The sequence below is a fragment of the Aphelocoma coerulescens genome, unplaced genomic scaffold (genome assembly GCF_041296385.1).
Source record: "Aphelocoma coerulescens isolate FSJ_1873_10779 unplaced genomic scaffold, UR_Acoe_1.0 HiC_scaffold_653, whole genome shotgun sequence".
Classification (NCBI taxonomy): Eukaryota; Metazoa; Chordata; class Aves; order Passeriformes; family Corvidae; genus Aphelocoma; species Aphelocoma coerulescens.
The window spans coordinates 1-24,591 of record NW_027184007.1 but is presented as its reverse complement, the minus strand read 5'-3'; the positions used below and the strand labels follow the sequence as shown (position 1 = coordinate 24,591).

At 67.5% G+C, this 24,591-nt stretch overlaps 1 protein-coding gene across 1 annotated transcript; it reads right to left on the bottom strand.

The window, feature by feature from the left end:
• Positions 1-823: 823 nt before the first annotated feature.
• On the bottom strand, positions 824-24,494 carry LOC138102260 (neurexin-2-like; the record flags this gene model as incomplete). Its single annotated transcript, XM_068999981.1, is given in 20 exon segments — positions 824-1,270; positions 1,966-2,041; positions 2,304-2,424; positions 2,852-3,025; positions 4,450-4,640; positions 5,482-5,863; positions 6,446-6,565; positions 7,408-7,434; positions 8,946-9,146; positions 9,796-10,188; positions 10,622-11,066; positions 11,672-11,833; positions 14,994-15,017; positions 16,882-17,183; positions 18,357-18,422; positions 18,900-18,929; positions 20,934-20,954; positions 22,962-23,097; positions 23,099-24,128; positions 24,205-24,494. Coding segments are annotated over 20 exon segments (4,638 nt in total), but the record flags the coding sequence as incomplete, so codon positions are not given.
• Between the last annotated feature and the right edge of the window lie 97 nt (positions 24,495-24,591).

Genomic DNA, 24,591 nt, shown 5'->3' with positions numbered 1-24,591 from the left:
CCCCCCTGGGCAGCGGGGCCGGGGGGTCCCGAGCGCCCCCCCCGCGGGGGGTCTGGATCCCCCCCCCGGGGCTCAGCGCATGCGGGGGGGGGGCGCGGGGGGGCCCCGGGGCGGGGGGGGGCCAGGGCGGGGGGGGGCGCGGGGCGCTCAGAGGGGGTCGAGCATGGTCCGGGGGGGGCCGGGGGGGGGGGGGGGATGTGGGGCTGGGGGCTGAAGGAGGGGGGGGGGGATGCGGGATGTGGGGCTGGAGCGGGGAGGGGGGGCCCGGGGGGGGGGGAAGGAGGGTGCGGGATGGGGGGCAGGAGCGATGTGGGGCTGGGAAAGGGGGGGGGAGGGGGGATGCGGGATCGGGGTGGGGGCGATGTGGGGCTGGGAAGGGGGGGGGGGGAGGATGCGGGAGGGGCAGATGGAGCGGGGGGGCGATGTGGGGCGGGGATGGGCGCTGTGGGGCGGAGGTCGGGGGCTGCGGGAGGCTGAGGATGGGGATGGGGATGGGATGAGGATGAGGATGAGGATGGCGATGGGGGATGAGGCGGGGGGCTGTGCCGGGGGGGCTCTGGCCTGGGCGGCGGCGGCGGCGCGGTGGGGCCGGAGGGTCGGTGGGGCCGGTGGGGCCGTGGGTCGGTGGGGCCGTGGGGCGGTGGGGCGCGGGCGGCCGTGGGGCGGCGGCGGGCGGCGGCTGCTGCTGCAGCGGGAGGGGCGGGGGCGGGGGAGGGGCGGGGGGAGGGGCCGGGGGGGAGGGCCAAGCGCGACCCACGAGGGGGAACCCACGGACCCCCCCGGCGGGGGGCGGGGGAGCCCCACGGAGCCCCCCCCCCCCCGGTCACCCACGGAGCCCCGCGGGGGTCCGCGGCAGCCCCACGGCCGCCCCACACGGACCCACGGAGAAGTCCCGGGAGCCGCGGGGGACCCCCACGGGGACAAGCGGGGGCGGGGGAGCCCCACGGAGCCCCACGGGGCCCCGTGACAGCCCCACGGAGCCCCCCGTGAGCCGGCGAGCCCACGGGGACCCACACGGCGACCCACGGAGATGTCCCCGTGACCCACGGACAGCCGCGGACGCCCCGGGTGGCCCCACGGAGCCCCACGGCAGCCCCACAGTGACCCACGGCGGTGCCAGCCCCCCACGCCGCTGTCTCCACGCTCTGTCCTGCCCCACGGCTGCCCCACGGAGCCGGGGGGGCTGCAGCCACCCTCGACCCCACACCCCCTCCCCCGTGTCCCACTCAGGTGTGGGCAGAGCCGGGGCTGCCTGGGACTCACCTGGAGGCTGGGGGGGACATGGGGGGGACATGGGGGGGACATGGGGGGATATGGGGGGATATGGGGGGACACGGGGGGGACATGGGGGGATATGGGGGGTACATGGGGGGTACATGGGGGATATGGGGGGACACGGGGGGGACATGGGGGGATATGGGGGGACACGGGGGACATGGAGGACATGGGGGATATGAGGGACACTGGGGGGGACATGGGGGGATATGGGGGGACACAGGGGGGATATGGGGGATATGGGGGGACACAGGGGACATGGGGGGACATGGGGGGGACACAGGGGATATGGGGGGACACGGGGGGACACGGGGGGACATGGGGGGTACATGGGGGATATGGGGGGACATGGGGGATATGGGGGGACATGGGGGGGAACACGCGGGGGGACACAGGGGATATAGGGGGACACGGGGGGACATGGGGGGTACATGGGGGATATGGGGGGACATGGGGGATATGGGGGGACACGGGGGGGACACAGATGTCGCACGCGCTGCCCACCTGCCCCTCGTTCAGGGCCGTGGGGACACAGAGCCCTCGTGCAGGGGACACAGTGGCAGCCCCGCCTGGTGCGAGGGACGCAGGTGGCGCAGGTGGCGCAGGTGGCACAGGTGGCACAGGTGGCACCTGCGCTGCCACCTGCCCTCGTTAGGGGCCATGGGGGCACAAAGCAAGGGACGGAGCCACCTCGGGCTTGTCCCGTGTGGGGACACCACGGCCCACGTGAGGGTCACGAAGCCACCCAGCCCCCTGCGCGTGTCCCCTGGGAGGGACAAGGGCCACCTGGCCCCTTTGCCCACTCCTGGGGGGTCCTGGGCTCCCTGTGAGGGGGACAGGGACCCCTCCTGCTGGGACCCCTGAGCCCCTCGTGTCCCCGTGTTCCCCAGAGCCCTCAGAGCCACCCGTGCCCCTCTGTGCCCCCCGAGCCGCCCACTCACACTGGGCACAGCCGGTGCCCCCCCTGAGCCCCTCGTGCCTTCCTGAGCCCCCTGAGCCCCCCAAATCCCCCCTCGCCCCCCACTCACGCTCGGCGCAGCCGGCCCCCCCCGAAGGCCGTCATGCTGCAGTCGCAGGTGAAGCCGTCCCACTGCTGCAGGCAGACCCCCCCGTGGGCACACGAGTCCTCGGCGCACGTCGTGCTGGGGCCTGGGGGGCACCGGGCTCGTGGGGACCCCCCCCGGCTCCCCCAAACCCGCGGGTGGGGGGAGGGGGGGGGCTCTCGATGGGTCTTTGCAGCCCTGAATCCCCCCCCCCTTCAGCCTTCGTGTCCCCCCGCCCCCCGTCCTGAGCAGCCCCAGCCCCCCTCGGACGCCTCCTTGCGCCCCCCCCATCCACTCTTGCAACCCCCCCGTGCCCCCCCGAGCCCCCTCCCCACCCGCTCATCCCCCAACCCATTGGAAAACCCCCAGACACCCCCAAAATTGTCCCCCAGCCCCAGACAGCCCCCGGACCCCTGTGCCCCCGTCAGCCCCTCTGCGCCCCCCAATTCCTAACACCGCAGCCCCCCCCGCACGTCCCCCACGTGCCGAAGCCCCCAGACCCCCGTGACCCCCCCGTGGCCCCCCTTTCTCACCGTCGCAGCCCCTCCGCACGTCCCCCACGCGTCTCAGGGCGTCCCCGAGCAGGTCGGGCAGGCGCCCGTTGAGGTCCAGCGAGGCCAAACACCCCCGGAAGCCCCCCCGGGAGGCCACGAGCCGCGGGAGGCGGCCCAGGAGCCCCGGGCTGACCCCCCCGACGTACAGCTCCCCTGGGGGGGGGCACAGGAGGGGTCACTCACGGGGGGGCACTGACCGCCTCCCTCCGTGCCCCGTAACAGCCCCGGAATGACCACCCCAGACCTGGCAGGGGTCATGCTGTAGGGAGACCCCCCCCCCCGCCATATCCCACTGCCCCCCTCCCGCCGCCCCCGATGTCCAGGTGCACCTGGGGGACACCTGGGGGGACACTGGGGGGGTCACTCACGGGGTGGGGGGACACTCCATGTGCACCCTGCCATGGGTACCCCACTGGGGTGACGCCTGCCGTGGGTGATTCCCCTATGGGTGCCCCCTCCCACCCCCCCATGGGACCACCCCACAAGTGTTACCCTCCCCCAGGTGTCCCCAGGTGTGTCCCAGGTCTCACTGTTGAGCTGGAAGCCACAAGTGCCCTGTTTGTGACGGGTCATGGAGCACCCATCCATCCCCTCCATGGGTGCCCCCACACCTGTTACCCTCCCCCAGGTGCCCCCAGGTCTGTCCCAGGTGTCCCCAGGTGTCCCCAGATGTGTCCCAGCTGTGTCCCAGGTGTCCCCAGATGTGTCCCAGGTGTGTCCCAGGTGTCCCCAGCTGTGTCCCAGCTGTGTCCCAGGTGTCCCCAGGTCTGTCCCAGGTGTCCCCCAGGTGTCCCCAGGTGTGTCCCAGGTGTCCCCAGGTCTGTCCCAGCTGTGTCCCCAGGTGTCCCCAGGTCTGTCCCAGGTGTCCCCCAGGTGTCCCCAGGTCTGTCCCAGGTGTCCCCAGGTCTGTCCCAGGTGTCCCCAGCTGTGTCCCAGCTGTGTCCCCAGGTGTCCCCAGCTCTGTCCCAGGTGTCCCCAGGTGTCCCTAGGTCTGTCCCAGGTGTCCCCCAGGTGTCCCCAGGTGTCCCCAGGTGTCCCCAGGTCTGTCCCAGGTGTCCCCAGGTGTCCCCAGCTGTGTCCCAGCTGTGTCCCAGGTGTCCCCAGGTCTGTCCCAGGTGTCCCCCAGGTGTCCCCAGGTGTCCCCAGGTGTCCCCAGGTCTGTCCCAGGTGTCCCCAGGTGTCCCCAGCTGTGTCCCAGCTGTGTCCCAGGTGTCCCTAGGTCTGTCCCAGGTGTCCCCCAGGTGTCCCCAGGTGTCCCCAGGTGTCCCCAGGTCTGTCCCAGGCGTCCCCAGCTGTGTCCCAGCTGTGTCCCAGGTGTCCCCAGGTGTCCCCAGGTGTGTCCCAGGTGTCCCCAGCTGTGTCCCAGGTGTCCCCCAGGTGTCCCCAGCTGTGTCCCAACTGTGTCCCAGGTGTCCCCCAGTCTGTCCCAGGTGTCCCCAGCTGTGTCCCAGGTCTGTCCCAGGTGTCCCCCAGGTGTCCCCAGGTCTGTCCCAGGTGTCCCCAGGTCTGTCCCAGGTGTCCCCCAGGTGTCCCCAGGTGTGTCCCAGCTGTGTCCCCAGGTGTCCCCCAGGTCTCACCCTTGAGCTGGAGGCCGCGGGCGCCCTGGCCGTGCTGGGTCACGGGTCTCCCGTCCACGCGCAGCCCGTGCAGGGCCCCCCCCTCCCGCGCCACGGCCACCTCGTGCCAGCGCCCGTCGTGCAGCGGCTGCTCCGAGTTGCCCTTCATGAGCGAGGGGCCCTCGCCCAGGTCGAACACGTAGTGGATGTACCTGCAAAAGGGGGCGTGGCCTCGTGGGGCGTGGCCTCAGGGAGTTGGGGGCTCACCTGGGGAGGGGACAAAGGGACACCCCCAAGCAGGGCGCGTAACTGGGCCAGGGGGCGCGGTCAAAGCCTGGGGGGGTGTGGCCGACATTGGGTGTGGTCGATATGGGCGTGGCCGAGCCAAGGGGAGGGGCTTGAGCCCAAGAGGCGGAGCCTAAGGCTGGGTGGGCACCATGGGTTGGGGGGGTCTCTGAGGACTGAGGGGGCTCCCAAGGTCAGACGAGGTTCAGAAGGTCCCCGAGGTCCCCAGAGGGGTTACGGGGTCCCCAGGACCACCCCGGTGTCCCCAAGGTTCCCAGGGCATCCAGGAGGTCCCCAGAAGGTTCAGGAGGTCCCCAGGTGGTCCCCAAGATCCCCAGGACCCCGGATGTGTTCCAGGTGGTCTCTGAGCTCCCCAGGATGTCCCCAAGGTCCCCAGGTGGTCCCCAAGGTCCCCAGGACCCCTGACGTGTTCCCAGGTGGTCTCTGAGCTCCCCAGGTGCTCTCCAAGGTCCCCAGGTGGTCCCCAAGGTCCCCAGCACCCCCTATGTGTTCCAGGTGGTCTCTGAGCTCCCCAGGATGTCCCCAAGGTCCCCAGGTGGTCCCCAAGGTCCCCAGCACCCCCTGTATGTTCCCAGGTGGTCTCTGAGCTCCCCAGGTGCTCTCCAAGGTCCCCAAGGACCTCGTTGGTGTCTCCACGATCCGTGAAGATCCCTGAGCTCCCCAGCAGGGCTTCGGTGTCCCCAGGTGTTCCCCAAGATCTCCAAAGTCCCCAGGACGTCCCCAGGTTCCCCCCGGTGCCCCCCTCACCCCTTGACCAGCTCGACGACCAGGAAGTCGGAGCCGCTGCCGCCGTTGAAGAGGATGAGGCCGTCGGGCGCCGTGGTCTTGAACTGGAAGAAGAGGTGGAAGGAGGCGAAGGCCTGGAGCGTGGCCAGCGCCACGTAGGAGCCGCGGCCCCCGAAGGCCACCGGGTCGGCCACGATGGCGCGGCGGCCAAAGCGGGCGTTGAGCTCGCAGGAGCTGATGTCGCCGTCGCGGCACAGGTCCAGGTAGGGCAGCCCGTTGAACACCAGCCCGCTCAGGTGGCCCAGGAAGTTGGACGGGACCACGGCCAGGAAGCGCCGCTCGGTGACGATCCCGGTCTCGATGTTGTGGAACTCCAGGCGGGTGTGTGAGCCTGACAGCTGCCCTGGGGGGTGTGGGGGACACGGGGGTGTCACCGGGAGTGTGCCACCTCCCCGTGGTCCCGTTCAGCTGTGGTCTCATGGACGTCCAGCCCACGTGTGTGTCCTCACAGGCCTGGTCACCTCATCCCCATGCACCCATGTCCCCATGGACCTCCATCCCTGTCCCCATTGACCTGGTCACCTCATCCCCATGCACCCATGTCCCCATGGACCTCCATCTGTGTCCCCATGGACCTGGTCACCTCATCCCCATGCACCCATGTCTCCATGGTCCTCTATCCCTGTCCCCATGGACCTGGTCACCTCATCCCCATGCACCCATGTCCCCATGGACCTCTATCCGTGTCCCCATGGACCTCCATCCATGTCCCCATGGACCTCCATCCGTGTCCCCATTGACCTGGTCACCTCATCCCCATGCACCCATGTCCCCATGGACCTCCATCCGTGTCCCCATGGACCTCCATCTGTGTCCCCACGTCCCCACAGCCCCACCGGCCACGTCCCCATGGACCTGAGCACCCCCATGTCCCCACGAGCCCAGGCAAAGGTCCCCTCGCCCCACCCCATCCCCGCGGTGTCACCTTCGACGGTGACGTTGTCGACGGCGAGCTGGAGGCTGCGCCCGCGCCGGGCCACCCGCACCGAGTGCCACTCGTTGTCATCCAGCCGCTGCCCCGCGAACAGCGTCTCGGGGCCCTTGCCTGGGGGCAGCGGGGACACCAGGGACACCGGTGACACCGGGGACACCAGAGACACCAGGGACACCGGGGACACCAGGGACACCGGGGACACCGGGGGCACCACTGCACCGGGGACACTGGGACACCAAGGGACAACAGTGGCTCCGTGGGACACCAGGGGACACCTCTGCACTGGGGACACTGGGGGACACTGGGGGGACACTGGGGGACACCGGGGGGACACCACTGCACCAGGGACAATGGGACACCAGAGGACACCAGAGGACACCGGTACTGGTACTGGTGGCACCATGGCACTGGGAGACACCGCTACACCAGGGACTGGGTGACACCAGTGACACCGCGGGTCAGCACTGTACTGGGGACACTGGGCCACCAGTACAGGTGACACCGTAGCGGCTGGTGGCGCTGGGTGACACCGGGACACCAGTGACACGTTTTAGCACTGGGTGACACCGGGTGACACCAGATGTTCATGGACAGGTGACAACACCCACGGCTGGACGCAGCCCAGGAGGAGACCCGGGACCACCGCCCAGGTGTGAACCCCAAAACCCCAACCACACCTGTGCACCCCAAACACACGCGGGGGGGTGTCCCAGCCCTTTGGGGGGTCAGGAGGGTTTTGGGGGGGGTCCCTGTGGAGACTTCGGGGTGTTCCAGAGGGATTGAGAGGGTCTGGGGGTGTCCCCAGAGGGCGTCCCCGGGGGGGGTTGGGGGTGTCCCAAGGGGTGCTTGGGGGAGGTTTTGGGGGTCTTCGTGGCCGGGTGTCCCGGGGGGGGGGGGGTTGGGGGTGTCCCGGGGGTGTCCCGGGGGTGTCCCGGGGTGGGGGTGGCACTTACTGGGGTGACAGCCCACGCGGACACAGTCTGGGGAGAGAAGACACGGGTCAGGCCCTTCGCAGCCGCCGCCAGGGGGCGCCCCGGGGACGGGGGGGGGCGGCCGGGGGGGGCGAGGTGCCAGAGGGGGGGGACTGGGAAGGACTGGGATGGGACTGGGAGCGACTGGGAGCGACTGGGAGCGACGGGGATGGGACTGGGAGCGACGGGGATGGGACTGGGATGGGACTGGGGGGGACTGGGAGCGACTGGGAGGGACTGGGAGCGACGGGGATGGGACTGGGAGCGACTGGGGGGCACTGGAAATGACAGGAAATGGGATGGGATGGGATGGGATGGGATGGGATGGGATGGGATGGGATGGGATGGGATGGGATGGGATGGGATGGGATGGGGATTGGGATCAGGCTGGGACTGGGAATGGACTGGGATGGACTGGGAGAGGACTGGTTTGGGAGTTCGGGGGTTCTCTGGCACCTCGCGGGGGGGCACGGCCGCCCTGAGGGCCCAGCCCGGGGGATCCCAGGGATCCGGGGGGATCCGGGGGGATCCGACACCCAGGGCTGGGCCCCCCCCTCGTCAACCGCTGCGGGGCGGGGAGGGGCAAATACCGGGACCCGGGGGGGCCCCCAATCCCATGGGGGGTCCCCAACTCCCTGGGGGGTGCCCCAATGCCATGGGGGGGGATCTCAAACCCCTTGGGGGGGTCCCAAGCCCTCAGAGGACCTGCAGCCCCACGGGGGTCCCCCCCAATGGAAGGGGCTGCAGGAGGGGGTCCCCGACCCTGGGGAGGCTCCCCAATCCTCTGGCGGCGACCCTCAACCCCTCGGGGGGTCCCGGTGCTGTGCCCCAAGTGGCAGCGGGGGGGTCACGAAGGCCCCAATCCCGGGGGGGGGGGGAGGGGAGGAAATCCGACGGGACCCGACGGGGATGGGGACACCGAGGCAGCTCTGGTGACCCTCCAGGGCCAGTCTGGGGGTCCCGGGTGCGATTCTGGGAGTGTCTGAGCACCATTTTTGGGTCCTGGGCACCATTTGGGGGCCACGAGCAGCTTGAGCACCACTGGGGGAAGTTTTGGGGTCCCAGTCACCAACTTGGCCATTTTGGAACACAAGAGCCAACCCAGACACGATTTGGGGAGAATTTTTGGGACCTGGACATCCTTTTTGGGGTCCCAGGCATGAGCTTGCCCATTTTAGGGTCAAGAGAACGGACCTGGGCACCATTTTGGGGTCCTGACCATCATTCTGGGCTCCCAGGCACCAATTTGAACATTTGGGGGGGGAAGGGGGGGTCCCAGGCACTATTTCGGGGTCCCAGGCACCACTTTGGGGTCTCAGGCACCATTTAGGGACTCCAGGCACCATTTTGGGGGTCCTAGGCACAATTTCGGGGTCCCAGATACCATTTTGGCCATTCTGGGCTGACCAGAACCGACTCGGGCCCCGTTTGGGGGAGGATTCCGGGGAGGTTTCAGGGAGGTATCGGCGGGTATTTGGGGGTGGTGGGGGGGGGGCTCTGTGGGGTCTCGGGGGGCTCACCCAGGTTGAGGGTGAGCTTCATGCGCCCCCCGTCCAGCTCGAGGCGCAGGGTGTCGGCCGAGTGGCGCGAGGTGGTGGCCAGGACGAGGCCGAAGGCGCGAGGGGACATAAAGCGCAGGGACACGTCCTCGGCCTCCGTCTGCTCCCCCGGCACCTGCACCTTCAGGTACATGCTGCCGTCATAGCTCAGCACCGCCGCCTCTGCGGGGACATCGGGGACACCCCCGCGTCACCCTCGGCACGGCCACCCCCGTCCCCAGGGCACCCGAGTGTCCCGAGACCCCCAGGACACCCCTGGGAAGCGGGACCCCCTCCCCCCCCCCCCCGTGCCCAGGTGAGTCCCGCCCCAGGCAGGTGCTGGCTCAGCACCGCATTCCATGGGGGACAAGGGGACGCTGTCGCGGGGTGCCACCTCTGTGGGGGACCTGAGGGGACCCCCCCGGGACTGGAGGGGTCTGGGGATCCCCGTCTCTAGGGGAGCCACCCGTGCAGGGGACACCCAGGTATCCGGGGGGAGGTGCCTCAGGTGTCCAGGTGCTCCCAGGGGACATCCAGGCACCTCCTCCCCAGCTGTGACCCCCCCCCCCGCAGGGGACCCAGCTGTTCAGGGGGGTCCCAGTCCCGCCCATCCCCCCCTCCTCTCCTGTCTCACAGCGCTGTCCCCCCCCGGGTGTGACCCCCCCCCGCACAGGACCCCCATCCCCGCTGTGTCCCGGTCACCTCGGGGGTGACCCTCAGTCCCCCCGAGCCCCCCTCTCCTGCGGCGTGACACCCTCCCCCGGGGTCCCAGGTGTTCAGGGGCTCTCAGGGTGACCCCCGCACCCACCCCCGCTGTGCCCGGTCCCCTCACCTGTCTCGCAGCGCGGCCCCAGGTACCCGGTGCCGCGACAGTCGCACACGAAGCGGTTCCAGCCCTCGCGACACGTCCCCCCGTTCCGGCAGGGACCGCTGGCGCACAGCCGGGGGGGGTCCCGCGCGCAGAGCGGGGAGACCCCCGGGGCCCCCCCGGCGCCCCCGGCCCCCAAAAGCGCCCGCACGTCGCGGCTCCGCCCGTCCACGAACAAGTCCCGCACGCAGCCCACGAAGCCGAGGCGCAGCCCCGCTGCCCAGAGCTCGGGGGGCGCGGGGGGGCCGGGGCGACCCTCGGGGAGCCCCCCCAGGTAAAGCTCGGCGCCCACGTCCAGAACATCGCGGTCGCCGCTGGCCAGGAACGGGGTGCTGCGGCTGTTCACCGACACCGAGCCTGGGGGGGACAGCACGGGGACATCAGGGCGACAATATTGGGGTCATGGGAGTGCCCTGGGGTCCATGGACACCGAGCCTGGGGGGCACAGAGGGGACGTGAGGGGACATTGGGGTGCGCCCGGTGCCTGGCAAAGGGGGGGGAGCAGCCACCCTGCTCCGGAACCGCCTGCACACCTGTGAGCTGCACCTGTACAACCCCTGCACACCCGTGAACACCCCCAAACCTTCTGTGCAACCCCCCCCCGCACACCTGTGACATTGAATTGCATAACCTCTGCATACCCATGACTCCTCCGTGCATCCCCTTGCACACCTGCCCACCTCCTGCACACCTGTGACCCTTCCGGGCACCCCCTTGCACACCTGTGACCCCCCCCCCCGCGCACCCCCTCCCCGCACACCTGCGCACGCACCTGTCCTCGCGCGCTCACCTTTGCGCCCATCGCGCTGCACGTCCACGTGGCACCACTCGCCATCGGTCACCTTGCGGGCGCTGGCGCGGAGCCGCAGCCCGGCCGCGCCCATGCCCAGCAGCAGGTACAGGTGCCCGTCCAGCAGCTCCAGAGCCAGGAAATCGGGGGGAGGCGGGGGGGGTCCGCGCGGGGCGGCGGCCGGGGGGTCTCGGGGGGGTCCCTGCCCGAAGAGCAGGACCCCGTTGGGCTCCGTGGTGCGGAAGTCGAAGGACACGGAGCCGGCGCGCGCCGGGCGCCAGGTGGGCAGCGCCAGGTGCGCCTGGGGGGTGGCGAAGGTGACGGGGTCCAGCGCCGGGGGGGGGTCGCAGTGGAAGAGCAGCGCCCCGTGCAGGGTCACCCGCGCGTCCCCTTCCTGCGCCAGCCGCGACAGCTCCAGCTTGAAGTCGTTGTTCTTGTAAACCACCTGGGGGGGAGCAGGTGAATTTGGGGGGGGGGGGGGGGTCTGGGGGTCCCCAACATCCCGCTGTGAACCCCTCCCCCCCCGCCAGTCCAGGTCCCCCGGTGACGCCGCACCCCGTGCACCTGTAACACCCCCGGGGACACGCACAGGTGAGGCGGGGGAGTCTGGGGGTCCCCAAAATGTGACCCGCAGCCCCCGGGGACACGCACAGGTGAGGCGGGGGAGTCTGGGGGTCCCCAAAATGTGACCCGCAGCCCCCGGGGACACGCACAGGTGAGGCGGGGGAGTCTGGGGGGTCCCCAAAATGTGACCCGCAGCCCCCGGGGACACGCACAGGTGAGGCGGGGGAGTCTGGGGGTCCCCAAAATGTGACCCGCAGCCCCCGGGGACACGCACAGGTGAGGCGGGGGAGTCTGGGGGTCCCCAAAATGTGACCCGCAGCCCCCAGGGACACGCACAGGTGAGTCGGGGGGCTCATGGCTGTCCCCAACCTGACACCCCCCGCCTCGAGCACCCATAACTCTCCCCAGCTGAGGGAAGGGGGGGTTCCCCGAGCCCCCCGAGCCCCCGCCCCACCGTGTGTCGTGCCCCCCCCGCCCCACACTCACGTCCTTGAGGCAGCCCATGAAGTTGTTGCTGACGGGGGACCCCGGCAGGTCGGCGGTGTTGGGGGACCCCCCCACGTAGAAGAAGTCGTCGGAGCCCAGCATGGTGAAGTCCTCCTGCGTGTAGCCCGTGGTGGTCAGGATCCCGTCCACCGAGATCGTCACCTGCGGCACGAGCGGCCCGGCCTCAGCGGGGACCCCCCCGGCGGGCCGGGGCACCCCAAAACGTGGGTGGGGAGGGGGGTGGGGGGACACGGGAGGGGGCTGGGGACAAAGGGGCGATGGGGATATGGGGTGGGGGGTGGGGGTGATGGGAGTGATGGGGGACGCGGGGGGTGACGGGGGGTGGTGGGCGATGAGGGTGGGGGGGTGATGGGGTCGTGGGGGGTGACGGGGACAATGAGGGTGACGTCTGGGGGGGTCTCAGGGGGCACCTGGGGGGGTGCGACAATAGAGGGGGGGTGGTCCCAAGGGCACCCTTGGGGTGCAGTGGGGGGGTGGTTTGAAGTCCCCCCCCTATCTCCAGATGCCCCGGGGGGATCCCCCCAAGGAGCCCCCCCAGGTGAGGATGGGGGTGGGTGGCGAGGTGGGGAGGGGCGGGGGTGACACGGGGGTGACACGGGGGGGGGGGAGGGGGGTTAGTAACGAGTTTTGGGGGGTCCCGGGGCAGAACAAAGCTCGGACACAAACGCGGTCGTTAGTGGGGGCAGCGCGCGGGGGCGTGCGGGGGGCGCGCACAGGTGTGTGCACAGGTGTGCAAGCGCGTGCACGGGGTGGGCGTGAGGCGGGGGCGGCGGGGCGTGCAGGGCGGGGGGCGTGCGGGGGGGGAGGGGGGCACGGGGAACCCGGGGTGGGGGAGGGACGGGGGCAGCCCCGCGGCCGCTCGCACGCGCGTGGGAGCGCACACGCAGCTGCCCCAGGCTGGGCCGGCATCACACACGCACCTGTGCACACCTGCACACACCTGGGGTGATCCTCGCACACCTGCACCCACACCCGTGCACACCTGCGCACACCTGGGGTGACCCTCGCACACCTGTGCACACCTGGGGTGATCCTCTCACCTCTGCACACACCTGCACACACCTGGGGTGACCCTCGCACACCTGTGCACACCTGCACACACACCTTGCACACACCTGCACACACCTGGGGTGATCCTCGCACACGCGCACCCACACCCGTGCACACCTGTGCACACCTGGGGTGACCCTCGCACACCCGTGCACACCTGCACACACCTGGGGTGACCCTCGCACACCTGTGCACACCTGCACACACACCTTGCACACACCTGGGGTGACCCTCGCACACCTGTGCACACCTGCACACACCTGGGGTGACCCTCGCACACCTGTGCACACCTGCACACACACCTTGCACACACCTGGGGTGACCCTCGCACACCTGTGCACACCTGCACACACCTGGGGTGACCCTCGCACACCTGTGCACACCTGCACACACACCTTGCACACTCTCGCGCTCAGCCGTGCCCCCCCCAGCCCCTCCCCCCGCGGCGGGGGCGGCCCCGGTGCCTCCCATACCGGGGGGGGGGGGGGGGGAGGAGGCGTTTGGGGGAGGCGAGGGGAGGATGAGGAGGGGGTCGGGGGGTGGGGGGCGAGGAAGGCCGGGGGGGGGGGGGTCAGTGTTAGTGAAGCCGTGCGAGCCGCGTGCAAGGGGCGTGCGAGGACTCGGCGCAGGCAGCGGGGCCCGACCCCAGCCCGGGGGGGGCTTCGGGGGGTCGGGGGGGGTCGGGGGCGGCCCCGCTGCCTGCGCGGGAGGGGGAGGGGCGGCAGCTTGTCCTGAAAACGCCGTTTCCGTCCTCGATTTGGGGAGGGGGCACCCCAAAAAAAAAAAAAAATCACCCACCCACACCTCCCAGCCCCCCCCGCCTTTCGGCCCTGACACCCCCTCGAGACGAGGTTTGGGGTGAAAGCGGCTGGTTTGGGGGGCGGGGAGGGGGCCCCTGCGGGGGAAGGGGAAAAAATGGGCCGAAATCCAAAGGAATCGCCCCAAAATGGGGAGGGGGGGTGGGGTCCCACATCCCTTCTGTGAGTAACAGCCCCCCACCAGGCTGGATTTTGGGGAGAACCCCAAATTTTGGGGGTGATTTTGGGGCTGCTCGGCCACAGGGGAGCGGATGGGAGCAAATTGTCCGAAATCCCAAGAATTTGCCCCGAAAGGAGGCGTTTGGGGCTCTCCATCCTCCCCCACAACTCGCACCGGGTTTTTTTGGGGGAATTATCCAGAATCTGAACCTTGGCTGTTTCAGGGGGGTGGGATTGGTATCAAATTGCCCAAAATCCCAAGAAATCACCCCAAAAAGTGGGCATGGGACTCTACAAAAGTCTCCAAGGAAAAACGAGTCCGCTCAGGGCTGGGTTTTGGGGTGAAACTGGCTGGTTTTGGGCACCAGGGAGCTGAGGCTACCCCCCAGATGGTGTGTGGGGAAGAATTGCCCGAAATCCCTCAAATTCATCCCAAACTGGGGGAGTGGGAGCCCACATCAACCCCTTGGCAAAAAATCAGCCCCTTCTGAGCCCAGACTGACATTTTTGGGTGGAAATCGGTCGGTTTTAACACCAGGGAGCTGCGGGTGTTGGGTTTATCCAATCACCCCAAATCCAAAAAATTCCCGAATTCCCACCAAAATGGGGGTGGGGGGTTGGGGCGGGCGGGGGGGGGAGGGGCTGTGGGACCCCACATCGTCCCCATCGAGGGAACCAGACCCTCAGAAAGGATTTTTTTGGGGGTGGAAAACCAGGGGGTTTTTTTTGGCATCAGGGAGCTGATAAGCTCAGCCGCAAGATGGCGGATGGGGGAAAATTGCCCCAAATCCCTCAAATTCATCCCAAAACAGCGGGAGCGGAAGGAGCGGAAGCCTCTTGAGAAAAAAATATCCCCGTCCTGACCCCAGACAAAGACTTTTTTGGGGGGAAAACCAGCTCTTTTTGGCACCAGGGAGCTGCAGCTCGGCCACAAGATGGCGGATGGGTGAAAATCGCCCCCAAAATCCCTAAAACTCACCCCAAAACCGGGGCGGGGGATGGGTTGAGGTGCCACCTCACCCCCACCGAGTAACACACGCCCTCTCAGGAAAGATTTTTGGTGGGTTTGGGTGGGGGATGAGGGAGGGGAGGGGGCAGAACCAGCTCTCGTTTCTTTTGGCATGAGGGGGAGCCGAAGCTCGGCCGCAAGATGGCGGATGGGTGAAAATTGCCCAAAATCCCCCGGATCGGCCCCAAAAGGTTGGGGGTGGGGCCACGGCGAAGCCAAGGAGTAACAATAGAGTGATAACTACCAGGTAATGCAGTTTGTTTACCATAGCGTGTCCGATCCCTGCGTGCTGGCGGCGAGAGAAGGACAAAACACAAACGTGACGTTTGGGGGGCGCTTGGGGGGCGCGGGAGGGGGTTTTTTTTGGGGGGGGGGGGTTGGTTTTCGGTTGTTTTTGTTAAAGGGGGGGGCCCCCCCAGGATTAGTGGGGGACGGGAGGTTAGTGGGGGGGGGCCCCGCGGAGGGGGGGGGGGGGGGAAGCGTGTTAGTGGCACGCGCACACACAGGGGGGAGGGGCGTGGCACGAGGAGGGGGGTGGGGGTGGGGCGTTGCACGGAGGGGGGAGGGGCAGCGCCCACCTTGGGGGGGAGAGAAGCAGAGAATTGTCAGAAAGGGGGGGGGGGGGGGGCACCCCCGAACCTCGACCCGTCACCCCCCTGTGGGGGTTGGGCAGAGAAAACCCCCCCCCCCCGAGTGTCCAGTGCTCCCAGTTTGGGAGGGTCCATGGAAGCAGCGCTCCCAGTTGGGGAGAGAGAGGTCCTGTGGTCGGTGCTGCCGGCGGGGTGGTTGACCAGCATGTCCAGTGCTCCCAGTGCTCCCAGTTGGGTGCTTAGCCAAGACACCCAGTGCTCCCAGCTGGGTGGTTGAGCAAGACACCCAGTGCTCCCAGTTGGGGACCGGACCGATGCGCCCAGTGCTCCCAGTTGGGTGGTTGGTCCATGTGTCCATCGCCCCCAGTTGGGCGGTTGGCCAATGCAACCAGTGCTCCCAGTTGGGGAGCTGACCATGCTACTGGTGTTCCCAGTTGGGTGGTTGACGAAGACACCCATGGCTCCCAGTGCTCCCAGTTGGGGAGCGGACTGAAGAACCCATTGCTCCCAGCTGGGCAGCTTATCAAGGAACCCATTGTTCCCAGTGCTCCCAGTTCAGTAGTTTAACAGAACACCCAGTGCTCCCAGTTGGGGAGCTGATCAAGGTAACTGGATTTCCTGGCTGGGTGGTTGGCCAAGACAACCGGTGCTCCCAGTTGGGGAGATGGTCAGGGCAATGATCACTCCCAGTGGTCCCAGTTGGGGAGGTCAGCAAAATGCTCGGTGGTGCCAGTTGGGTGGTTGACCAAAGGTCCCATCCCAGTGCTCCCAGTTGGGGTGCTGACCAGGGCAATGATCGCTCCCAGCGCTCCCAGTTGGGGAGCTGACCAGGGCAATGATTGCTCCCAGTTGGGGAGCTCATCAAGGCTCCCAGTGCTCCCAGTTGAGGAGCTGACCAGGGCAATGATCGTTCCCAGCGCTCCCAGTTGGGGAGCTGACCAGGGCAATGATTGCTCCCAGTTGGGGAGCTCATCAAGGCTCCCAGCGCTCCCAGTTGGGGAGCTGACCAGGGCAATGATCGTTCCCAGCGCTCCCAGTTGGGGAGCTGACCAGGGCAATGATCGCTCCCACTTGCCCCCAGTTGGGGAGCTACCCAAGATGACCCATCAGGTGGTCACTCAAGGCTCCCAGTTGGGGAACTGACCAGGACAATGATCACTCCCATTGCTCCCAGTTGGGGAGCTGACCAATGCAACCAATGCTCCCAGTTGGGGAGCTGACCAAGCCAACCATCACTCCCAGTGCTCCCAGTTGGGGAACTGCCCAAGACGACCCATTGGATGGTCATCCAAGACTCCCAGCTGGGGAGCTGCCCAAGGCTCCCATTGCTCCCAGTTGGGGAGCTGACCAAGCCAACCATCACTCCCAGTGCTCCCAGTTGGGGAGCTGACCAAGCCAACCATCACTCCCAGTGCTCCCAGTTGGGGAGCTGACCAAGCCAACCATCACTCCCAGTGCTCCCAGTTGGGGAGCTGCCCGCGATGACCCACTGGGCGGTCACCCAAGGCTCTCCATCGCCCCGCTGTCACCCCGCCCTCCCCTCCCGCCCCCTCCCCGCCGTACCTGCCGCAGGTTGCGCGTGACGCGCACGTGGTGCCAGCCGCCATCGTGGAACTTGCCGTTGACGGGCTCCACCAGCGCCTCGAAGGCGCCGGCGCCCAGGTTGATGACGAGCCAGACGGCGCCGGCCTTGAGCGACAGGTTCAGGAAGTCGGCGGCGCGGCCGGTGTGCAGCAGGAGCCCGTGGCGCTGCCGCGTGCGGAACGCCAGCGCCAGCTCGTCCGCGCTGCTCTGCACCGGCGAGCGCGACACGTCGTAGCAGAAGAACTCGCTGCCCCGGAACGTGGCCACGTACTCGGCGCGGCCTGGCAGTGGCGACAGGGGGGAGCCGGTGTGGGGACGTCGAACGGGGAGCTCGGCACGGGGGGGTTTCGCACAGGGATGTGGGGGGGGGGGGGAGGATGTTGGCACTGGGACTTGGCACCGGGGACGTGGCGATGGGGACGTCGCAACGTGGAGCTTGTCGTGGGGACGTTGTGATGGGGACGTTGTGATGGGGACGTTGTCATGGGAACGCTGTCGTGGGGACGTTGTGATGGGGACGTTGTGATGGGGACGTTGTGATGGGGACGTTGTCATGGGAACGCTGTCGTGGGGACGTTGTGATGGGGACGTTGTGATGGGGACGTTGCCGTGGGGTCTTGCACCAGACCTTATATGGGGATGTGGTGGTAGGGGCGTTGTCCTGGGGACGTTGTCATGGGGACGCTGTCATGGGGACGTTGTGATGGAGACGTTGTCATGGGGACGTTGTCATGGGGACGTTGTCATGGGGACGCTGTCATGGAGACGTTGTCGTGGGGATGTTGTCATGGGGATGTTGTGATGGGGACGTTGTCATGGGGACGTTGTGGTGGGGACGTTGTCATGGGGATGTTGTGATGGGGACGTTGTCATGGGGACGTTGTGGTGGGGACGCTGTCATGGGGACGTTGTGATGGGGACGTTGTGGTGGGGACGTTGTGGTGGGGACGTTGTGGTGGGGACATTGTCATGGGGATGTTGTGATGGGGACGTTGTGGTGGGGACATTGTCATGGGGATGTTGTGATGGGGACGTTGTCATGGGGCCACTGTCATGGGGACGTTGTGATGGGGACGTTGTGATGGGGACGTTGTCATGGGGATGTTGTGATGGGGACGTTGTCATGGGGACGTTGTCATGGGGACGTTGTCATGGAGACGTTGTGATGGGGACGTTGTGATGGGGATGTTGTGATGGGGACGTTGTCATGGGAACGCTGTCGTGGGGACGTTGTGATGGGGACGTTGTGGTGGGGTCTTGCACCAGACCTTATGTGGGGACATCACGATGGGACCCCATCAGCAGGGACCTGGCATGGGGACGTTGTTATGGGGTCCCAGCTGTGTATGGGGTGGGGGGGGTTTGGGGGGTCCTGGAAGTTCCTGGGGAGGTCCCAGGTGTGCAGGGGGACGGGGTGGGGCCCCCGCGGGGGGGTCCCGCTGACCCTCACTGACCTTTCGCTGCTTGCTGGATCTCACCGGCGCCGCGGCCGGGCCCCCCCTCGGCGACCTCGGCGGGCCCTGGGGGAGGGGCGCGTCAGGGCGGGGCCCAGGTGTGCACGGGTGTGAACAGGTGTGCGACCCCCGTGCGGGGGGGGCACTCACACCCCACCCCCCCCCTCGTGTTGGTGCAAGGGGACCCTCGGTCCTCGTGCAAGAACCCCCCCCCCCAATCCCGTGCAGGGACCCCCAGCTCCCCCCTCGTGTGGGGGGTGAAGGACCCCCAGGCCCCTCCTCCTGTGGGGGTGGGGTTTGGACCCCTCCCCCCGGCCCTCGTGCAAGGGGTCACCGCCCCCCCAACCTCCCCCTTGCACGAGGGGCCGCCCCCTCCCCTCCCCGCCCCCCCCCCCGTCCCCGTGCGAGGCGGCCGCCCCTCCCCCCCGTGTCGCACGAGCCACAGACACGATGGGGGGGGATGGGGGGAGGGGGGAGATGGGGGAGGGGCGAGGATGATGAGGATGATGAGGGTGGGGGAGGGGCCCGAGGGCGCGTCTTTACCTTGGCCGGTGACTCGCAGGTGGGCGGGACCTGGGGGGGGAGGGGAGGGGGGCGGGGGAGGGGCGTGGGAAAGGGGGGAGGGGCGGGAGAACGAAAGCAAAAGTGGCGGGAAAAGGGAAAGTTTTTGGGGAGAAAAATGGGAAAGTGGTTAAACTCGGGGGGGAGGGGGGGAGGGAAATGGGGTGAAGTGGAGGGAAAAGGGAAATTGGGGGAGGAAAGAAAAATAATGGAAGGAAATGAAAGGAGAAAATGAGAGAAAAGGGAAAATGGGGGGGAAAAAGGGAAAAAAAAGGAAAAAGGGAAGAAAGGAAAAGGAAGGAAAGGAGGGAAAGGGTGAAACCGGGAAAAGGGAGGAAAAAGAGGAAAAAAGTGAAAAGGGTCAAAGCAAGGGAAAGGAGGAAATTGATAAAAAGGGGGAAATCAGCAACACAAGGGAAAAGAGAAAAAAAAAACAACAAAGGGAAAAAAGTGGGGAAAATTAAAATAATTCTAAAAGGGAAAATTATCGAAGAGGGGAAATAAGGAAGAAAAAGAGCAACAAAGTGAAGGGGAAAAAATGAAGGCGAAAAAACTCTGATATAAAAGGGGGAAATATTCCAAATGTTTATTGAAAGAGGGAAAATAATTTTAAAAGTGATAAAATAATGAGTATAAGGGGATAATGATAAAAAGGGGGGAAACATTTAATTTTAAATGGAGGAGAATAAAAAAAGGGAAAATAATGAAAAGGGAAAATAACTTAAAACGGGGAAATATGTTAAAGAGTAGAAAATCTGTAAAAAAAAGAAAATCGCCAAAATAAAGGGAAAATCACGAGAAAAGAAAAAATAGTAAAAGAAAAATTATCAATTAAAAAGGGAAAATAATCTTAAAAACCGGAAAAGAACAAAAAAGCCGAAATAACGGGAAATGGAAAAGAAAAAAGGGGAGGGGGGGAAAAAAAAGGAAAAAGTAAAGGAAAAGCGGCAAAATGGGAAAAACAGGGGGAAATGGGAATGAAAGAGAAATTAATTAAGAAAGAGAAACATAAGAAAAAAAAAAAAAAAAGAAATCAGAATTTAAAAAAGAAAAAAATTAAACCAAAAAACCCAAAATGACCGAAAAGCCCCAGCGGCCCCGGGGAGGGGGAGGGGCCCCGGGTGGGGGAGGGGCCCCGTCACAACTTAAACCTCCTTTAACTTGTGACGGCATCGGGCGATGCCGGGGGGGAGGGGGGGTGTGGGGGAGGGGCGGGGGGGCGGGGACAAGCGCGGGGGGGCGGGGCCACGCGGGCAGGGCCGCCCCTCCCCTGACCCCCCCCGCCGCCTTCCCGCGGGTTTTTCCCCTTTTTCCGAGGTTTTTCGGGGAAAAGCCGGGGGTGGGGGAGGGGATGAGACACGGGGGGGGCGGGGCCGCCCCTGGCGCGGGGACCCTCCCCCACCCCGGGACCCTCGTGCGGGGCACGTGGGGGGCAAGCCCCGCCCCCCGCCCTGGCCACGCCCCCTCGGCTTGGCCACGCCCCCTGCACAGGCCCCGCCCCTTGGGCCTGGGCTCAGCCAATCCAGAGCAGCCTCGTCTCTCCCTCCTCCCATTGGCTACCGGCGCTGCTTTGATTTGCATATCCCCGCCCTCACCTCCCCCCCCCCACACGCTGCATTGGCTCGGCGGCGCCGGTTTCATTTGCATATCGGCGTCCTATTGGGCCGCCCGGGGAGTGACGTCATGGCCGGGGGCCGCGCGCCGGGCGGGGCCACGCGGGGGGCGGGGGGGGAGCGGCCACGTGCTCCGCACGAGCGCCAAGCCCCGCCCCTCGCGGCTGTTTTGCATAAACCACGCCCCCATTCCCGAGCAGGCCACGCCCCTCGGGCCTTGCACAATTCCCCCTCCCCCAACCTGGGACCCCGCCCCCCCCCCCCCCCCCCCCCCCCCCCCGGGATTTGCACACCCGGACCTTGCACAACACCTGAGGCGCCCCAGGCCCGGCCCAGGTGTGACACGGGGCTTTGCACGCCCCCCCCCCCCCCCCCCCGCCCATTGCACCCCCCCCACACTCACCTTCCACCGCGGGTTCTTCCTCTGGGGGTCCCGGGGGGCAGCGGAGGGGGAGGGGCAGAGGAATTAGTGCCCGGGACCCCCCTCCCCCGTGTGCGTCCCCAACCCCCTCCCCTCCCACCGTGTCCGTGCGACCCCACCCCGTGACCTCGGGTTGACCTTGGGGGCGGGGCAGTAGGGGGGAGGGGTTTGCACGCCCTGGTGTGATTTGCACGCCCTGAACCGTGTTTTGGGGGGGGGTTGCACACCCTGTGCACACCCGTGGGGACCCCACATCCCCCACAGCACTGCCTGAGCACCCCACAGGGACCCTGCACCCCAAAACACACCCCACAGCACCCTATAGGGTCTGTGCGCCCCATGGCACACCCTATAGCGCACTGCCTGCACCCCACAGGCACCACTGACCCCACAGGGCACCCTACAGGGACCCCGCACCCCATAGGACACCCCAGAGCACCCCAGGGCCCTCACAGTCCCCGGGGCACCCCTCAAACCCTCTCCGTTCCTGTCCCCCCTCAAGGACGTGGCGGGAGCATCCGGCAGTGCCGTGACAACCGTCGCCAGGGAGACAGGCCCGGGCGTCTCCACGGCAACGGGTACCCAGCCCCGGCGGCGCCATGGCAACCAGGCCTTGGCAACGCGCCCGGAGGATGCTGTCACCACGGTGACACCGGTGGTTGTCCCGGGGTCCCGGGAACGTGTGCGAGGGCGTGATGGCACGAGGGCGTGATGGCACGAGAGACCCGCCCCCCCCCCCCCAACCCCGCATCCGGGGCACGCCCGGGGGTTCCCCAGGCCACCCCCGGCTGCCACTGTCACCCCCGGGGCCACCCAGGCCACACCAGGGTGTGCAGTCGCACAAGGGCGTGCGAGGGTGCGGGGACAGGCAGGGACACGGGGGCGCGTGGGGACACCAGGACGTGCACGAGTAAACGGGGGGAAGGGGGGGGTGACATCGTGGGTGGGGCTGGGGGTCCCCAAAGCCCCGTGTTCCCCTCAGCAGGGGGAGTCCAAGCCACCCACGCCCACGTGTGACACGCGAGGACACACAAGGACGTGCGTGAGGACACGGAGGGCGTGAGGATGGGGGGACAGCAGGACGTGGAGGGACACGGGGGGGTCACGCGTGGATGTGCCACACCACGAGGGCAGGGAGAGACACCGGGACACGAGGGAGACACGGGGTGATGCGAGGACGGGTGGCGCCAGGAGGATGCGAGGGCCTGGAGAAGCACACGCGTGTGCAGCTGTGGTGGTGTGAGAAGACACAGGGTGACACAAGGACACGAGGACAGGGGGGTGTGTGACACCAGCAGGACACGAGGACAGGGAGCGACTCAAGGGCACAACGCCAGGAGGACACAGAGGAGACACAGAACCCCACGAGGGCGGCAAAACGTGACACGAGGAGCACCGTGACACGAGGACACGGTGCCCATGACCGGCACCACGAGGACGTTCAGCGCCGTGGGTGTGTCCAGTGCCACGAGGACAGGAGGAAGGACGTGAGGACACACAGCACCACGAGGACACAAAGCCGGGGAGGAAGTCAAGGACAAAACGACACGGGGCCACCAGGAAGTCATGGAGGGACAAGGAGCGGCCAAGGCCCAGCGTCGTGAGGACGTGGAGAACACGAGGACGTGCAAGGCCACGAGGACACGGGGCCACGGAGGAGCATGAGGACACACAAAACCAGGAAGACACCGAGGGATGGAGGAACAACACAAAGACGCCCAACACCGCGAAGGTGCCCAGTGCCATGAGGACGTGGGGACACGGAGGAACGCGGCCACGAGGAGGGACAGCTCCACGGAGACACGGAGACACACGAGAACGTGGCAACGGGAGGACGTGCAATGCCACAGAGACGGGGAGGGACTCAAGGACACCAAGACATGGAGGTGCCCAACGCCATGAAGCCATGGAGAAACACGAGGAGGTGAAGCTCCCGAGCTGATTCTTGCGCCCACCCCACCCCTCCCACGTCCCCCTGACCTCCTGTCCCCCCCCCCCCCGCGCCCTCACCTTCCTCGCAGAAGGGCCCGTGGTGGCCGGTGCCGGCGCAGTCGCAGCGGGGCTCCCCACGGCGCAGGGTGCAGCGGCCGCCGTGGGCGCAGGGCGGGTGGTGGGCGCAGCGCTCGTCCCCGTCACCCCGGACCCCCCTGGGCGCCCAGCAGCGCGGCCGGCGCGTCGCCCACCCGCAGGTCGGCCACCCACCCGCGGAAGGGCGGCTCGTACTTGACGGTGCTGAGCGTCAGCGCCGAGAGCCGCACGTCAGGCGGGATCCCCCCGACGAAGAGGTCGCTGGCCACGGCCATGTCGGGGCGCTTGGAGCGCACGGCGGCCGCCCGCGCCTCCCCGTCCACGGCCAGCGCCGCGTGCCGCGCGTGCCGGGTCAGCAGCACCGCGTGCCAGCGGCCGTCGCTGACCGGCGCCGGCGGCTCCAGCGTGGCGGGCTCGGCGCAGGCGATGGCGAAGCGCAGCCGCAGCCGCCCCTCGGCCACCAGCAGCTCCAGGAAGTCACAGTTGCCGCCGTCGTCCAGGTAGAGCAGCAGCGCCCGCGTCACGTTGGTCTTGAGGCGGAAGCTGAGCTGTCCCCCCGCGCCCGGCGCCCACCGCCCGTAGCGTGCCCACTGCCCCGGGGCGCCCCCGAACTCCAGCGCCGAGCCCCGGGCGCAGGGCAGCAGGAGGGACCCCAGCGTCAGCAGCACCAGGCCCAGGCGGGCGCCCGAGGGGACTCGGGCACACGGGCGGGGGGCTGGGGTGGCCCAGGTGGGCACGTGGGGTTGGTGGCACTCGGTCCCCAGGTGAGCGGTGCAGCCTCCCTTGGCCACGGCGTCCCGGGGGACCCTCAGGTCCAGAGGGCTGGGCTTGACCTTGGTCTCTTGGGGGTCCGCGGGGCTGTGTTTGGTCACGGGGGCTTGGTGGACCTTCCAGTCTGTAAGAGCCAGGAGGGCTCGGTCAGCCTCGGTCTCCGGGTGGTCCATGGGGTCTTGGTTGGCCTTGGGGTCTCGGGGGTCCTCGGGGGCTTGGTTGGCCACAGGGGCTTGGTGGACCCTCAAGTCTAAACACACCACGGGGTCTTGCTTGACCTTGGCCTCTATGGGGGCCGTGGGGCTTTGGTTGACCTTGGTCTTTTGGTCGGCCAGGGGGGCCCTGGGTGACCTTGGGCTCTTGGGGGTCCTCGGAGGCCTGGGAGGGAGCGGGGTCTTGGTGGCCCTTCAGGTCTAAGCGAGCCATGGAGCCCTGGTTGACCTTGGAGTCCAACGAGATGTTGGTGTTGGACTCTGGGTGGTCCTGGGGGTCCTGGTTGCCCACGGACCCTCGGCTGGCCGCAGATTCCTGATGCACCTTCATCTCCAGGTGGTCCTGGGTGGCCACAGACGCCAGGTGGGTCACAGGGACCTGGCTGACCCGAGTCCCCAGGTGCTCCTCAGAGCCTTGGGAGATCTTGGAGTCCAACAGCACCATGGAGCCACCATCAGCACCGGGCTCAGGGTGGTCCTGGGGGTCCTGGTCACCCACAAAGCTTTGGTTGGCCACAGTCTCCAGGTGGTCCTGGGAGCCCAGGTGGGCCTTAGTCTCTCGGTGGTCCTGGCTGACCGTGGAGGTCCAGCTGGCCGTGGATCCTCTGGTGGCCACGGAGCCCGGGTGG